The sequence below is a fragment of the Budorcas taxicolor genome, chromosome 15, assembly GCF_023091745.1.
Source record: "Budorcas taxicolor isolate Tak-1 chromosome 15, Takin1.1, whole genome shotgun sequence".
Taxonomy (NCBI): domain Eukaryota; kingdom Metazoa; phylum Chordata; class Mammalia; order Artiodactyla; family Bovidae; genus Budorcas; species Budorcas taxicolor.
This window is the reverse complement of record NC_068924.1, coordinates 22,011,113-22,027,182: the sequence shown is the minus strand read 5'-3', so window position 1 is coordinate 22,027,182 and position 16,070 is coordinate 22,011,113. Positions and strand designations below refer to the sequence as shown.

Sequence of the window (16,070 nt, the reverse complement as noted above, 5' to 3'; positions counted from 1 at the left end):
ACTGTCAGTCTTATAAACATTTTTGCCATTTATATTATACCAAGAAAAAAATGAATACTAAAAATGAGATAATGAAAAAACAAAGATTTCTTTTGCTTCCAAATGATTCTACACCAGAACATTTTGCTGAAGTGATTTTAATCTACAGATGAAAGACTCTTTAAATGATACTCAGAATACATTACAAACTTGGTTTTAAATTAGATTTGAGTCTAGAACAGGACTCACTCACAATGATTCCAGAACACAATGTGGAAGTGCAACAGTTAGGTGATGACTTCTTAATTGTTCAAGGGGATAAAGATCTTCTTCAAATATGGATGGAAATTAATCTCTAAGAGTTATTCTCCTTTATAGACTACAATATTATTGTCGGTTTCATATACTTTTACTTTATAAAGAACTCCCACAGGAAGAAATTTCTGGAGGTTTTCCCAGATATATACAGCTACATTTTCTGTTGTGCTGGAGAAGAAAAGGAAAGAAGATCAAAAGACAAAAAAGCGAAACTTCATGTTTAATATTTACAGAGAATAAAAATTCTAGTTTTAAAAGATATCATTACACTAAAAAAAAAGTCACACAATAATCAAGTAAAATGTTAAAATAAATTCTTCTTTCCTACTGTTTATATAAAGTGAAACAGTCACCCACCTTACAATGTCTGCAAAATATGGCACATCTAGATCCAGATTCTTATGATCAAGGGGCTTCATAATCGCTTCCTATAGACAAAACAAAGGAAAAATATCACTGATTCCATTTATCAATCATACTTCAAAGTGTCCTACCTTTGCCTCTAAATCTTCTTACCTTATCATCTCATCACTAACTCAGTACTTGCAAGAACTTTGTGTCTTACAAAACAATCTCAGAAAGTTTAAAATAAACTTTATAAAATAAAAAAAGGCCTAGCTCTCCATAATGGCTGGATATCCTCATTACTGAATGCAGAGAGGTAAAAAAACAAAAAATAGAGAATTCACTGGTTCTTTCTCATAACAAGCCTCTGTGATTCAGAATTTAGTTTAACACTTCTTGAATTCTGTCCAAAATGTTACCACAAATACTTTTCTCTAACAGTTTCACCTTCAGCACAATGCCACAATACAGTTAGGACACATCTTCAATAAGTACTATATTTTATAAAGCAGATTAAGACTGAAATTATGTAAGGTGTTCTGAGTTTCTGCCATAAGGAATAATTTAACAATGATCCTGGGCTCTTAGAAAGAAAACTAAAAACATGTAAAGACTGGCTTCTTAATACTTATATATATTATACACAGCATTTTTCTTTGCCAATGGCAAGAATTGTAATTGCCTTATTCTTTGTAAACTTTCCCTGGTGGCTTGGATGGTAAAAGTGTCTGCTTGCAATATGGGAGAACCTGGGTTTGATCCCTGGGTCAGGAAGATCTCCTGGAGAAGCAAATGGCAACCCACTCCAGTACTCTTGCCTGGAAAATTCCATGGATGGAGGAGCCTGGTAGGCTACAGTCCATGGGGTCGCAAAGAGTTGGACACGACTGAGTGACTTCTTTCACTTCACTTTTTGTATTACTTTTAGCTATTGTAAAAAACCCAAGCAATCTTAAAAAATTAATAAACTAGTGAATATAACAAAAAAATAGACTCACAGATGAAGAAAACTAGTGGTTACCAGTGGGGAGAGAGAAGGGAGGAAGGGTATAAAAGGGTAGAGGATTAAGAGGTATGAACTATCACATATAAAATAAGCTGTAAGGACATACTGTACAACATGAGGAATACAGCCAATATTTTATAACGACTATCAGTGGAGTATAACCTTTAAAAATTGTCAACCACTATACTGTACACCCATAACATATAATATTATACATCCACTGTACTTCAATTAAAAAAAAAGAATTTGTGGAATAATCTAAATTTCCATATGGTATGGTTCTAAGAAAGGTACCTTAATCATAACAATAACAATCATCTTCTGAGAAAAATCAGAATCATATAAAAAGAGTAAGTCCTAAACCAAACGAACTTTAAAATAAATGATATCCGCATGGATATCAAGAAAATAAATCCTTGTTTAATCTTTGTTTCAACTGAAAACTGTTCGGATCCCAACTTTCCCGCTGAGACCTCTCCTACAGGCCTCTTTCTAATTTGTCTCTGTATGTCATAAGCCACTTCTCCTAACGCAAAAGTAAAGTATGTGGTATGCCGCGTCCTTCAGGTACCGAAAGATGGGAAAAAGTGCAGAGAACTTCTCCTCTGGTATTTCGCTGTTTGCCTGCCTAGGCTGTTTCTTATCAACCTTCATGTATATATATTTATGTCACTAGTGTTTGCAAGAACTTGGTCTTTATAGCTTTTCCTAAAGTACTCTGAGCACAGCACTGTTCGCTCACCCACTCATTCTCCCATTCATTTATTCAACCAACACTCATTTAACACTTAGTGTTCTTTACCTGCTGTAAAGCCATGTGAGCACACAGTGGCTAAGAGTTATGTCTCATTCATCACTGGATTCCTAGTGCTCAGCTCAAAGACTGATGCAAAGCAGGCAAACTTGTTAAATATATGGAAGATAAGCAACATGAAAGAAGTAATAATGACTCATAATAACATTTTTAATTGAATGTCCAATTTTAAAATAAAAGTAAGGAGCAGAGTTGAAGCAAAACAAACAGGTGAAATGATGGTATAATAAAAACAAAGCTGAATGGAAGGAAATCTAATTCTCATCTTTGCAAAGGATTAATTACAGGACTGAGGGCAAGTAGGGGAGGTTAACTCTTCAGTATCTCTCGACCTCAGTCAAAGGAAGGAAGAAGCTGGCATGGATAACCTCTGTGGTCTCTTACAATCCAAGAATTCTGTAATGATATAAGCAGTAAGTCTTTTACTGAAAACCTTCTTTTTTGTTATCCCTATCATCAACTGCCCCAGTGAGTTTATAATAAAGCTAGAGTGAATAAAACAGGGTAGTATTAAAATCTGTGATTAAAGATGTAAGGAAAATTCACCGATTTCAAGAATAGAAAGCTTCAAGGATAAAGCTGTGTCCTGAAAGAAGGGAAGAATTTGTTAAACAGAGGAAATCAGGATATATCAACAAAGAAGACAAGATGAGCACACCACATTCATTCCTATCATTGTAATACAACCATGACTAATTTCCATTCAGTCATCCCAACACCTTTAGAGAACACTCAGAGAAGCTCCTCCAACTATTAATACTATCCCATTCCCACAGCCAATTCCACTTGCCAGGTCACAGAACCTCTGATGATACTTGGCTGGGGAAGTGAAAAGGGGGCCATCAAATATTACATTCAGAAAACAGCACAAAATAGCATCCAGCATGCCATTACCTCCATATACTCTTTGAGGTCAGTCAAATTCATGACCATTCCTGTAACAGGATCAACCTAAAGAATAAACAAAGGTGAGTATTACTATAGTATGCTCTTCATATTTTAACCTCTGGTAAATTATTAAAGACTGCAACATGTGCAGAAACTGGTCCCACATTGCCTTCATCCCCGAGACAATCCATCTCGGCATGGAAACACCAAGTACTCGAGGCTCCCTTTCCACTGCACTGCCCTTCTACCTGTCCACATACAGCACATGACGGATGATGCTTTGGGAGAGGAAAGGCCTGAAATGGCAGCAGCTCATCGTACACAAAGACCAACAGTGAAGCAACACGAATCTTAACAGAATTTTTCAACACAGAATCCATCACTTTGGCTGACAGAGGGCCCAGCAATCTGCACAAACCACAGACATGTTCAGCACGTACCTCTCCATGTACTGTCACCACAACTATGGGGAAGAAAACAAAACCAAAAGCCAACATGACTTTCAACAGATTAACATCCAAACACAAGTTAGCAACATAAATTAGGTGTTAGATCTCTGCTCCACAAAGCTGTATTCCCCCACCCCCGGCCCCGGCCACAATGTCTGTTCTTTCGGTTAAGATCTTTTTATCAACTAATGCAATTCGACCATGGCAGAGGAACGTAAGGATGCTTAGCCAAGGCCAAAAAGGGTATAAATTTTGCTTATGATGTACTTGGAAGGAATCTCTACTTCAAGATGATGCTTAATCACTGCCTATAAAAGTAGAAAATGTACAGGAAGAAATTCAGGTACACACTGAGCTGCTCCTACCTTCCTGAGCAAGCAAACTATTACTGGGCCTAAAATTATTGTCCCTCTACTTATAGAAATGTAAACACAGTATATAGCAATGATTTGTAGATTAACAAGTGCTTTTGAAAAAATGTATACCTGTGGCCAATTCATATTGATGTAGGGCAAAAACCATCATAACGTTGAAAAGTAATTCTTCTCCCATTAAAATTAATTAATTTTTAAAAAGTGAAACGTCTGAAAGATCTTGATGATGAGAATGCTTTGCAAATTAATGACTTTTTACATATTTCTTTCAGCTTCATAGAAACACCATTAGGTATAAGTGAGCAAACAGAATGAGAGATACAGATAAAGTAAGAGACAGTAACTACATGTGAAAGCCCAATATTCTGACATCTTTTCTGGTCTTTTTACTCCACCATATCATTTGCTGTTATACTCTATGGCTTACACAGCTATTGTTTTTATATCATCTGTATTTCAATAAACAAGTCTCTTGTCCTTGCATAAATTAATTACCTCCTTAGAACACTGCTGGCAAAGTTTTAGACCCAACTTATTTTCCTGTCATACAGCACATCTTGAGCCAATACTCCCTTTTTGTCAGTCATTACTTACACAGTGAATACAATCTAATTTTATCATTGACCTCAGCAATACCTAATTAGAAGAAAACATGGTGCCAAAGGAATGTCATGTACTCGAAGGCCAAGGAAAAACTTTTTTAAACCATTCTGTTTTCAACTGTAACTTAAGATACATCCAACTAAAGCAACAGATCTTTTCATTTTGAGCTTTCATTTACTTTCGCATTCAAGACTCAAAGCGTTCATGCTCTGTCCATAAAGTTTCATACTCATTAAGACCATAGTTGCTCAACAGTCATTCATTATTATTGAAAGGGCTAAAATTTCAGCAGTTTTTTTCTCACCTTTGTAATTGTGCCCATGGCCATTTGGGTTGTTGCACTTCCCAAATAATTTCAAGTTTTCTTCATTACTAAGAGATTTGCTGTCAAAAAAAAAAAAAAATCAACATGACACAAGTTTTGATACCTTCTCTGTTCCCTACACTCACTGTTTTCTCTAGCCTTTGAAAAACTTCACAACTTATTATTCTTTAGCTCATCAAATAGAGTCATAAATCCATTTGATTTCATTACTTAATTTTATGTCAGGAACCACAATGTGTCCCCTAATTAGACAAACATAGCATACAAATTAGCATAAATAAATTCAACATCCTTGTTCCACAGGAAGACTTCAAAAGCTGATCTGCTGAAGACCCTTCCATTTTTCAACTCAACATTTACTGAATACAGTAAGTCCCCTACATATAAAGAGTACCATTTTGAGAATGTGTTCGTAAGCCCAAAGTTTGCTAAGGTACCCAACTAACATAAATCAGCTATATAGCTCTGTACTTTAATAGGTTTAGAAGACTTTTCATACAAATAATATATTTAAAAAAACACAAAAAATAAAACATTTGTAATCTTACAGTACAATACCTTGAAAAGTACAGCAGTATAGTACAACAGCTGGCGTATAGGGTCTAGCATCAAGTAAACAGGCAAAAAGAGCTAGTGACTGGAGGAGGTCAGTCGTGTCTGACTCTTTGCGACTCCATGGACTGCAGCACACCAAGCCTCCCTGTCCCTCACCAACTCTCGGAGTTTACTCAAACTCATGCCCATTGAGTTGGTGATGCCATCCAACCATCTCATCCTCTGTCATCCCCTTCTCCTCCTGCCTTCAATCTTTCCTAGCATCAGGGTCTTTTCAAATGAGTTAGTTCCTCGCATCAGGTGGCCAAAGTACTGGAGTTTCAGCTTCAGCATCAGTCCTTCCAATGAATATTCAGGGCTGATTTCCTTAGAGGAGGTGGAAAATGGTAGAGCTGAAGGATCGTCAACAATAGGAGACAAAGAGCAAGCTGCAACTTCACTCATGCCCGATATTGATGGCACAGGTTCTGGTTCCTTGCTGGAACCAGATGTGTGTTTGCACCTTTGAAAAGTACACACCTTGAATGTTTGTATAATGGGGACTTACTGCACCTACTACATACTAGGCATGGGATGAATGAAGCAATGGTAGACAGTAACTTAAATTAAAAAGAAGATGGTTATCCTCAAGTAGCTTGAAATCTTATTCCTCCTGGTTTGGGGGCAAATGGATACACATGTATGTATGGCTGAATCCCTTCACTGTTCACCTGAAACTACAACATTGTTAATCAACTATAACCCAACAGAAAATAAGTTTTTCAAAAATCTGAATAAAAAACTCATTCCTCCTAAAAAACAATTACATGCCCTAGTACATCTCTTTAAAATCTTGCTTTACTTCTCCTCAACTATTGCCTACTGATAACCCCACCAATCCATTGAGGGGTATTCAAACCCGGGTAAACTTTAAAATTACAATACTCAGGTATTGTTCCAGGCAGAGAACCATTTTCTTAATAGATTTTTGTGCCTAACCTGTCCAGTCAACCGTGCACCTTCAATGAGGCCTTACCACTCTCATACATTTGAGCTTCCTAATAACCCCTTTCTTTTTGAGATTCTATTACTTTCCTTTCTCCTGCTCACCTACCTCTTAGAGTGCTACTGTTCACAAAGTTTTTGCACAAAATTATCTCACTGTACCTGCCACAAAACTGACCAGTTTGTACATTCCAAACAGAAAACTGTGACAGGTCTTAGTCAGTGCTGCATCCCTGTTGCCTAGCACCAAGATCTAATAACAAATACCGGTCCAGTGGATGAATGGATGGGTGAATCCTGTTAGGTAGAAATTATTATCTTCATCTTGCTGCTAAGTCACTTCAGTCGTGTCCGACTCTGTGCGACCCCATAGACGGCAGCCCACCAGGCTCCCCCGTCCCTGGGATTCTCCAGGCAAGAACACTGGAGGGGGTTGCCATTTCCTTCTCCAATGCATGAAAGTGAAAAGTGAAAGTGAAGTCGCTCAGTCCTGTCCGACTCTTAGCGACCCCATGGTATACACCAAGAAACACATGCTCAGACAGCCGAGCTTGCTAATGAGTGGCAACACCCTCCACAAAATCAGCTCTTCAGGACAATCAAGCAGTCTGAGTACTCTGCGTTCAAAACCCCAACTGTGCTTCTCACTCTCGGGAAAGTGAACATCCAGGTTCATTTTCTGTTCAGTAACAAGTGAACAAATCTCGCCCTGCAGTAGCGATATTAGCGAGGAAAGATGCCGCTTTTGATACATTATAGTAGCTAACATGTATCGAGTGTTTCGGGCTTCCCAGGTGGTACTAGTGGTAAAGAATCTCCTGCCAATACAGCAGACCCAGGTTCAAGCCCTGCCTGGGTCGGGAAGATCCCCTGGAGACGGGCAACGCAACCCACTCTAGTACTCTTGCCTGGAGAATCCCCATGGACAGAGGAGCCTGGCGGGCTACAGTCCATGGGATCGCAGAGTCGGACACGACGGAAGCGACTTAGCACGCTCTGCCTGTTTACGATGTGCCTGGCACTGAGTAACCTGGGCGAATTTAACTCTTTTGAACATCAGAGACCCCGGGAACCGGGTCAACTCCAGTCGCCAACTGCTGTGACGCCAACAACAAAGCCTGGCGGCCAAAAGAGGCCGCGGCGCGCACCCAGCCTTTCATGCGCCGCAGCCCCGCTCCTCCCACACCCGGGCCCTCGCCCCGGGGCTCCACGGCCCTGTCCCCACCACCTGTGGAGGGCGAACCCCACCTGTGGAGGCGGTGGGTCGCGCTGAAGGAGACCAGGCGGGACACTCGCGCCCGCCGGCGAGGGCCCGACCCTGCCCCGTTCATGGCTCTGCAAGCCCACGGCCCGCCGGGCGGCCCCCACCCTCGGCCCGCCGCCAGCCTGGGATGGGCGGAGCCCCCCTCCGCGGCGGCGCAACGCGGCGGGCGCCCGGCAGACGCTCTCTCTGCCTCTCGCTGAGGCTGGGCTCCCTCTGCCGGCCGGAGGCCGTTAATAGACGTCCCTTGTGCGTGCCAAGTCCCTTCAGTCTGGTCCGACTCTGCGACACCGTGGACCTTGGCTTGCCAGGCTCCTCTGTCCATGGGATTCTCCAAGCAAGGATACTGGAGTGGGTTGCCATGCCCTCCTCCGGGGGATCTTCCTCACTCAGGGATCAAATCGGCCTCTTTTATGTCTCCTGCATTGACAAGTGGGTTCTTTACCATTTTACCACTAGCGCCACCTGGGAAGCCCTAACCGAGGTCCCGTACCATCCTCCTCTCTTGGAATAGCAAGCATTCAGAGAGGTGGGAGTGCCTCAGAGCGATAGAATAAGGTGGTTGGGGGCTTAGTGTCCTTCTCTGTTACTTCTGCTCAGTGAGGTCCTTCCCAATCTCTTCTAGAAAGCCCTGGGTTACAGTAGAAACCGCCAGTTGCTGCTTATTCTGAGATGAGTCCCAGGGCCAGCCTAAATATAGTTTAAAGGGAGCAAAATTTGAAAGTGGGGTATCACGCGGCTTTCAGAAATACTAGCTTTGGACTAGTTGTAACTATTGTCTCATAAAGGAGACCGCTCAAGCTGTCTTTATCATCCACATGCATGCATGGAGACACTTATCACTCTAGGTTGCCACAATGCAAGCACATTCACTTGAGAAACACACACACATTAGCAATTCTCTGTCCATTGTAGACATCTCCAGAGTGAAAAGATCTTGCTTTCTTGCGTTTAAAAGATCTTGTTTCCTTGCATCTGCTCAAACTACTTACAGGTCCCGGTATGCACCAGGTCATGTCTTTCCTCAATTCATTCTTTCGTTAAATAGTTACCAATGGTACCCCACTCCGTGTACTCTTGCCTGGAAAATCCCATGGACGGAGGAGCCTGGTGGGCTGCCGTCCATGGACGGTAGGCTGCAGTCCATGGGGTCGCTGAGAGTTGGACATGACTGAGCGACTTTACTTTCACTTTTCACTTTCATGCATTGGAGAAGGAAATGGCAGCCCACTCCAGTGTTCTTGCCTGGAGAATCCCAGGGACAGCGGAGCCTGGTGGGCTGCCGTCTATGGGGTCGCACAGAGTTGGACACGACTGAAGCGACTTAGCAGCAGCAGCAGCATTAAATAGTTATATACTGTGAATGGCACTGTCCCAGGCACTGGAAAGGATGGATAAAATCATGGACGTGGCAGAAATTAAAGCCCCAGTGATGGTTTCTCTCAAATGCCTCCTGACTCCAGCTATATATGCTCTTTGTTCTGTATTAAAGTATTAATATGCAGCAAATATTCCTCACACGTTTTCAAATATTTTTCTCCTTTCCCCCATTGGGTTGGAAATAAAATAACTTTAAATAATTATAAACCAGAGATTTTTGAGATAGAGATTCACATTCTAGTTCAGTCCTCTCACTTTACAAATAAGAAAACACAGACCCGGATAAGTGAATTATTTATCCAAGATCACTTATAATATAAATGTTTCCCAGGCGTTGACTGCATGGGAGATAAACACTCTAACCTCTAGCACTTCACTTGTTCTGAATACAGTTTAAGGAATCAAAACAAAAGGTAAAACGGTAGAAAGAATTTCTGAGAAGTTGCTTTACTTATTTGCTTTAGTAAAATATGTCACGGTATTTGCAGAGTTCTTGCTCTATTTTATCAAAGCTAATTCTATATGAAGACACTCACCAGATTCACCCTCAAATTCACAAGCCCCTGTGGTGAATTTCTACTGTATTCAAATACAATAATGAATTTGTATTCATCCTGTTACAAATCGAATTGTGTCCTCTTCAAAGTTAAATGTGTCGACGTTTCAACCCTCAGTACCTCAGAATATAGCTTTATTTGAAAATAGTCTGCAGAAGCAAAAAGGCCACCAGGGTGCACCCTAATCCCTTTTCCCTTCACTTGTATACCACATACTTCTTTCCCTGAGTCTTTGGACACTGGCCAGTTACAAGTTGAGCTTATGGAAAGGAAGAGGCCAGCCTAGGCTTTGAGCCTCAGTCATGCCCTGCTGTGCTTAGTCACTGCAGCCCGCCAGGCTCCTCTGTCCGTGGGATTTTCCAGGCAAGAATACTGGAATGGGTTGCCATGCCCTCCTCCAGAGGATCTTCCCAACCCAGGGTTAAACCCAGGTCTCCCGCACTGCAGACAAATTCTTTACCATCTGAGACACCAGGGAAGCCCAAGAATACTGGAGCAGGTAGCCTATCCCTTCTCCAGGGGATCTTCCTGACCAAGGAATCGAATCGGGGTCTCCTGCCTTGCAGGTGGATGCTTCTCCAGCTAAGCTACCAGGAAAGCCCCAAGACTAAGTCATATACTCATTCAATTTCCAAAACTTTGTGCACTGGTTTACCAACCATACACACTTAGATTATAAAATGTTGTTGATCCTGTTTTGTCTTCTCCTTTGAGAAATGTGTTGATTTCCTGTGTTGATTTCAGGGCCAAGGCAGAATCCAGGCATCTTTGGATCAAAGCCTTATTTTTATACTGCTAATCTTCATATGTTTGATATTCACTCTTTGTGTAGTAGGACAGAGTAAAGGTTTATAAACAAAAGAAAGGCATGATCAGATATATCTATGTATCTCCCAGATGTCAGCTGTGGTCTTCTTCACCCTTCAGATCCAAATAAGATCTGGATAAAACTTCCATGTTTTGTCTGGGGGGATACAACACCTTTTCAAAGACTCCTGGGAATAGCAAGGGGTTTATGTTCTTATGGTTATCTCGGCCCCTAAGCTCCCACACCTGTTGTATTAAGTTCTGTTTGGGCATCTTCTTGCCATTCTGTACCTATTGCTGTTTTTCTATATCTCACCAATCCAGACACGAAACTCCAACATGTGGCATTTGTATCTATGCAACTCTCTGCTGAAGTGAATAAGGTTTGTGATGTTTATAATAACCTTCAAGGAAAACTGAGAAGAAACTATGTTGGTCCAGGACTGTACAGTGAGCCTAATGAGTTCACACTGCCCCAGACTACATGTTTGCGGGGGAGCGGGGTTTCCTCCAGCAACAGTCAGTATGCACAACATTCATGCACAGTTTAACTGGCCTGGGCTTGGAGTATAACTGAAGGAAAAAAGAACAAGGCATTTGAGCATATGGTTTAAGTGACAGATCTAGACTGATCTGGGCTGTTGGTAAAAACTGCTGGGGTTTAGAAATGCAAAGATTATATGGTCTCTAGTGCCACCTGTTGCCCAACTAAATGAAGAACTAGTCCGTTCAGTTCAGTTCAGTTGCTCGGTTGTGTCCCGACTCTTTGCGACCCCATGAATCGCAGCACGCCAGGCCTCCCTGTCTATCACCAACTCCCAGAGTTCACTCAGACTAACATCCATCGAGTCAGTGATGCCATCCAGCCATCTCATCCTCTGTCGTCCCCTTCTCCTCCTGCCCCCAATCCCTCCCAGCATAGGACTCTTTTCCAATGAGTCAACTCTTCGCATGAGGTGGCTAAAGTACTGGAGTTTCAGCTTCAGCATCATTCCTACCAAAGAAATCCCAGGGCTGATCTCCTTTAGAATGTACTGGTTGGATCTCCTTGCAGTCCAAGGGGACTCTCAAGAGTCTTCTCCAACACCACAGTTCAAAAGCATCAATTCTTCGGCGCTCAGCTTTCTTCGCAGTCCAACTCTCACATCCATACATGACCACTGGAAAAACCATAGCCTTGACTAGACGGACCTTTGTTGGCAAAGTAATGTTTCTGCTTTTAAATATGCTATCTAGATTGGTCATAACTTTCCTTCCAAGGAGAAAGCGTCTTTTAATTTCATGGCTGCAATCACCATCTGCAGTGATTTTGGAGCCCAAACAATAAAGTCTGACACTGTTTCCACTTTTTCCCCATCTATTTCATGGGACCGGATGCCATGATCTTCGTTTTCTGAATGTTGAGCTTTAAGCCAACTTTTTCACTCTCCTCTTTCACTTTCATCAAGAAGCTTTTTAGTTCCTCTTCACTTTCTGCCATAAGGGTGGTGTCATCTGCATATCTGAGGTTATTGATATTTCTCCCAGCAATCTTGATTCCAGCTTGTGCTTCTCCAGCCCAGCGTTTCTCATGATGTACTCTGCATAGAAGTTGAATAAGCAGGGTGACAATATACAGCCTTGACGTACTCCTTTTCCTATTTGGAACCAGTTTGTTGTTCCATGTCCAGTTCTAACTGTTGCTTCCTGACCTGCATACAGATTTCTCAAGAGGCAGGTCAGGTGGTCTGGTATTCCCATCTCTTTCAGAATTTTCCACAGTTTATTGTGATCCACACAGTCAAAGGCTTTAGCATAGTCAATAGAACAGAAATAGATGTTTTTCTGGAACTCTCTTGCTTTTTCAATGATCCAGCGGATGTTGGCAATTTGATCTCTGGTTCCTCTGCCTTTTCTAAAACCAGCTTAAACATCTGGAAGTAAGAACTATTAAGTTGGTACAAAAGTAATTGAGGTTTCGCACTGGCTGAACTTTGTCTTTTGATATTGGAATACATTCTTGAATAAATGTGGTCTATGTTATGTATCATTTTAATGCACATTTCTTGCTTTATTGTTTTTGCTAATGACTTATTACTTGTTTATTTTGTATTTATTTTAGACTAGGGAAATGATGTTACACAAAAGGTAAATTCAAATATATTTTTTATTCAAGTTCAAAATGGGCAGTAAAGCAGCAGTGATAACTTGCAACATCAACAACACATTTGGACCTGGAACTGCTAACGAACATACAGTGCAGTGGCAGTTCAGGAAGTTTTGCAAAGGAGACAAGAGACTCAAAGATGAGGAGCATAGTAGCTGACCATCGGAAGTTGACAATAACAAATTGAGAGCAATCAACAAAGCTGATCCTCTTGAAACTACACGAGAAGTTGCTGAAGAACTCCGTGTCGACCATTCTACAGTTGTTTGGCATTCGAAGCAAATTGGAAAGGTGAAAAAGCTCAATAAGTGGGTGCCTCATGAGCTGACCAGAAATTTTTTAAAATTTCATTTTGAAGTATAGTCTTCTCTTATTCTGTGCAACAAGAAACCATTTCTCAATCAGATCGTGACTTGCAATGAAAAGTGGATTTTATACAACCCACGGTGACCAGCTCAGTGGTTGGACCAAGAAGAAACTCCAAAGCACTTCCCAAAGCCAAGTTCAGTCAGTTCAGTTCAGTTGCTCAGTCGTGTTCGACTCTTTGCGACCCCATGAACCGCAGCACGCCAGGCCTCCCTGTCCATCACCAACTTCCAGAGTCCACCCAAACCCATGTCCATCTAACCCAAAGACAAACTTGCACCAGAAAAAGGTCATGGTCACTGTTTGATGGTCTGCTGCCTGTCTGACCCACTACAGCTTTCTGAATCCCAGTGAAACCATTACATCTGAGAGTATGCTCAGCAAATCAATGAGATGCATTGAAAACTGCAAGGTCTGCAGCCAGTATCGGTCAACAGGAAGGGCCGAATTCTTCTCTATGACAACGCCAGACCGCAGGTCACAAAACCAATGCTTCAAAAGTTGAATGAATTGGGCTTTGAAGTTTTTCCTCATCCACCATATTCATCCGACCTCTTGCCAATCGACTACCACTTCTTCAAGCATTTCGACAACTTTTTCCAAGGAAAACACTTCTACAAGCAGCAGGAGGCAGAAAATGATTTCCAAGAATTCACTGAATCCTGAAGCATGGATTTTAACACTTATTTCTCATTGGGAAAAATGTGTTAATTGTAATGGTTCCTATTTTGATTAATAAAGATGTGTTGAGCCTAGTTATAATGATTTAAAATTTATGGTCTGAAACGGCAATTACTTTTGTACCAAACTAAGACCAACCTTTCATGAATCTCTGAAGAACCAGACACCTGAAGATTAGGGAAAATGCCTGATTTTAACAACATCTCTCAAAACAACAGCCTCCCAAGCCTGAGCTGGGGGCAGGATAGGAGGTGGTAGTTGGTGGTTCAACTGCAGGGGCATCTGCTGTGGACAGCAGAAAAGTAGGTATTTTAGAAGGAGCATGCAAGCATGACATCCTCTGTGACTACTTAGAAGCAACAGGTAAACTGTGATGGAAAAAAAGGCAGAGATTTTTCAGACCTATATTCACATTTTACTAGCTATATTTATTTTTATTTCTTCTTCCAAGTATGAGAACCTCTGTTACCCATCTATCTGGTGGTGACAATTTTTAGTTTTTGATCCAGGTCTAGTTTTTCTTTCATGTATCTTTATTACCCATAAGATATTTCCAGTAAATATAAATTTAAAACTCTCTTCAAAAGTTGTATCAATGCTTAAGGTTTTCAAAGAAGATCCCTTGTTGGGGTCCTTTAATGGACTGGGACTTGGTGGTCCGGAGGCAACGATAAGAACGTGAAAGAGAGAAAAAGGCTGATACTCCCTGGTTTACACAGAAAACCGATAAAGTCCTTGACACAGGACTTGCGTCTCTCACAAAGGCACCGGGCACCCTCTCGAGGAGGGGTGAAGGCATAGGGTGCCTTCTTGAGAGAGTCTCAGAAGCCTGGGAAGGAGAGTGAGCAAGACGGGTCTCTGTGCTCCAAGGAATCAGCCGGAGAGAGAGAGAGAAAGAAAGAAAGAAAGACACAGGGACCCAATCTCTAATGGAGCAAAGGTGCTTTAATGATTTTTCTTTGAGTATATATAGTCTGTAGTACAAGGAATTTCTTTAGTCAATGATAAAGATCAGAAAACCAAATGTACAGTAACCGTTACCAAGGGACAATGATGGTCACAAGGTCAGGAGACAGTCCATATCTCAAGAAAGGGGATTGAGACTGAGCAGTTTTGTTATAAAGAGAATGTTTTCTAAAGATTTAAACCTGTATCACACAATGACCCCAATTCCTGGGAGCAGTGTGCTGTTCCGCTTAAAAAGAAACGAAGGACTTGTGAGAAACAACATGTAGGAATCCTCCTGTTAAACATTCCCTGACAATCCCTAAGAAAATATAACACCATAATTATCTCATGAATTCAATTTTTAACAGAAATTTTAAAAGCAGATGTCTACTGTTTGGAAGGTAAGGTACACTTTTGCTCTCTCTTACATAGCGAGCACATTCGTTCAAACGTAGTTCACAGAGCTTGTGGGCATTCCATCAGATGGTCACGAAGGTGCCGTGGAATCCATACGGCATTTGCACAGGCACTTCGGCTCGGCCCAGTTCTTCAAAGTTCTTGGCATCCAAGACAAGGAGAAAATTTCTTTCATTCTAGAAAAGGAAAGACAATACTGAAAATTCTCTTTGTTCCTATCAGAAATCTGTTTCCTCTAGTGGGCTGTAAAATTCCTAAGGGAGAGACCATCTTTCTCATCTTTATATCTAGTCCCAGCACTGGGCACAGTGGCTTGCTGATTCATTCACTAAGTGTTTGCAGAATGATGAACTGAACGAAAAAAAGGAAATTATAGCTGAAGAAGTTCATACCTAGAGCAAAGAAATTACATTTATATCTATCACCTTCATAGAATCTCTTTGGGTTTAAGGATCTTCCTACCTGCCCCTTTTCCATCTCCTAAGAGCTATAAAAATTCTTTCTCCCAAAATAAAATGCCTCCATTTTGTGTTATTCTGGAGCTGTTCAAAAGGTAGCATTGCAAGGCAGATTGAGATTTGCCCTGGTCTAATTACAGGAGTGGCAAATATACTGCATGAAGACTAAGTTCTAAGCCCATGGCTGACATCACTAACTGATCACACTTTTCTCACCAAAACCTTAAAAAGCATCACAATCCTATACCTCAGTTCAGTTCAGTTCAGTTGCTCAGTCGTGTCCGACTCTTTGTGACCCCATGAATCGCAGCATGCCAGGCCTCCCTGTCCATCACCAACTCCCAGAGTTCACTCAGACTCACGTCCATCGAGTCACTGATGCCATCCAGCCATCTCATCCTCTGTCGTC

General features: G+C 41.4%; 2 protein-coding genes across 2 annotated transcripts in view; both read right to left on the bottom strand.

Annotated features, from left to right (window-relative positions):
• Positions 1-131: 131 nt before the first annotated feature.
• Positions 132-8,014, bottom strand: PTS (6-pyruvoyltetrahydropterin synthase). The gene is made up of 6 exons (XM_052653204.1): positions 7,889-8,014; positions 5,081-5,160; positions 3,791-3,813; positions 3,357-3,413; positions 655-725; positions 132-465 (listed from the first exon to the last, which is right to left on the bottom strand). Exons 1-6 carry the CDS (start codon positions 7,969-7,971, stop codon positions 342-344), a joined length of 438 nt encoding a protein of 145 aa, XP_052509164.1. The 5' UTR covers positions 7,972-8,014; the 3' UTR covers positions 132-341.
• Positions 8,015-15,253: 7,239 nt separating this feature from the next.
• Positions 15,254-16,070, bottom strand: part of BCO2 (beta-carotene oxygenase 2) — a 65,998-nt gene continuing 65,181 nt past the window's right edge. The window contains exon 12 of the mRNA XM_052653165.1: positions 15,254-15,379. Coding sequence (XP_052509125.1) covers positions 15,266-15,379 — 114 coding nt within the window. The 3' untranslated portion in view covers positions 15,254-15,265. The remainder of the gene's footprint in view (positions 15,380-16,070) is intronic.

Excerpts from the sequence above, each read along its gene's own strand:
- PTS (XM_052653204.1), bottom strand. The coding sequence starts at position 7,971 with ATGAACGGGGCAGGGTCGGGCCCTCGCCGGCGGGCGCGAGTGTCCCGC. Across the intron at positions 5,161-7,888 it reads GCGACCCACCGCCTCCACAG|CAAATCTCTTAGTAATGAAG; the intron begins GTGGGGTTCGCC and ends TTTTTTTGACAG. Across the intron at positions 3,814-5,080 it reads CCATGGGCACAATTACAAAG|TTGTGGTGACAGTACATGGA; the intron begins GTGAGAAAAAAA and ends TCTTCCCCATAG.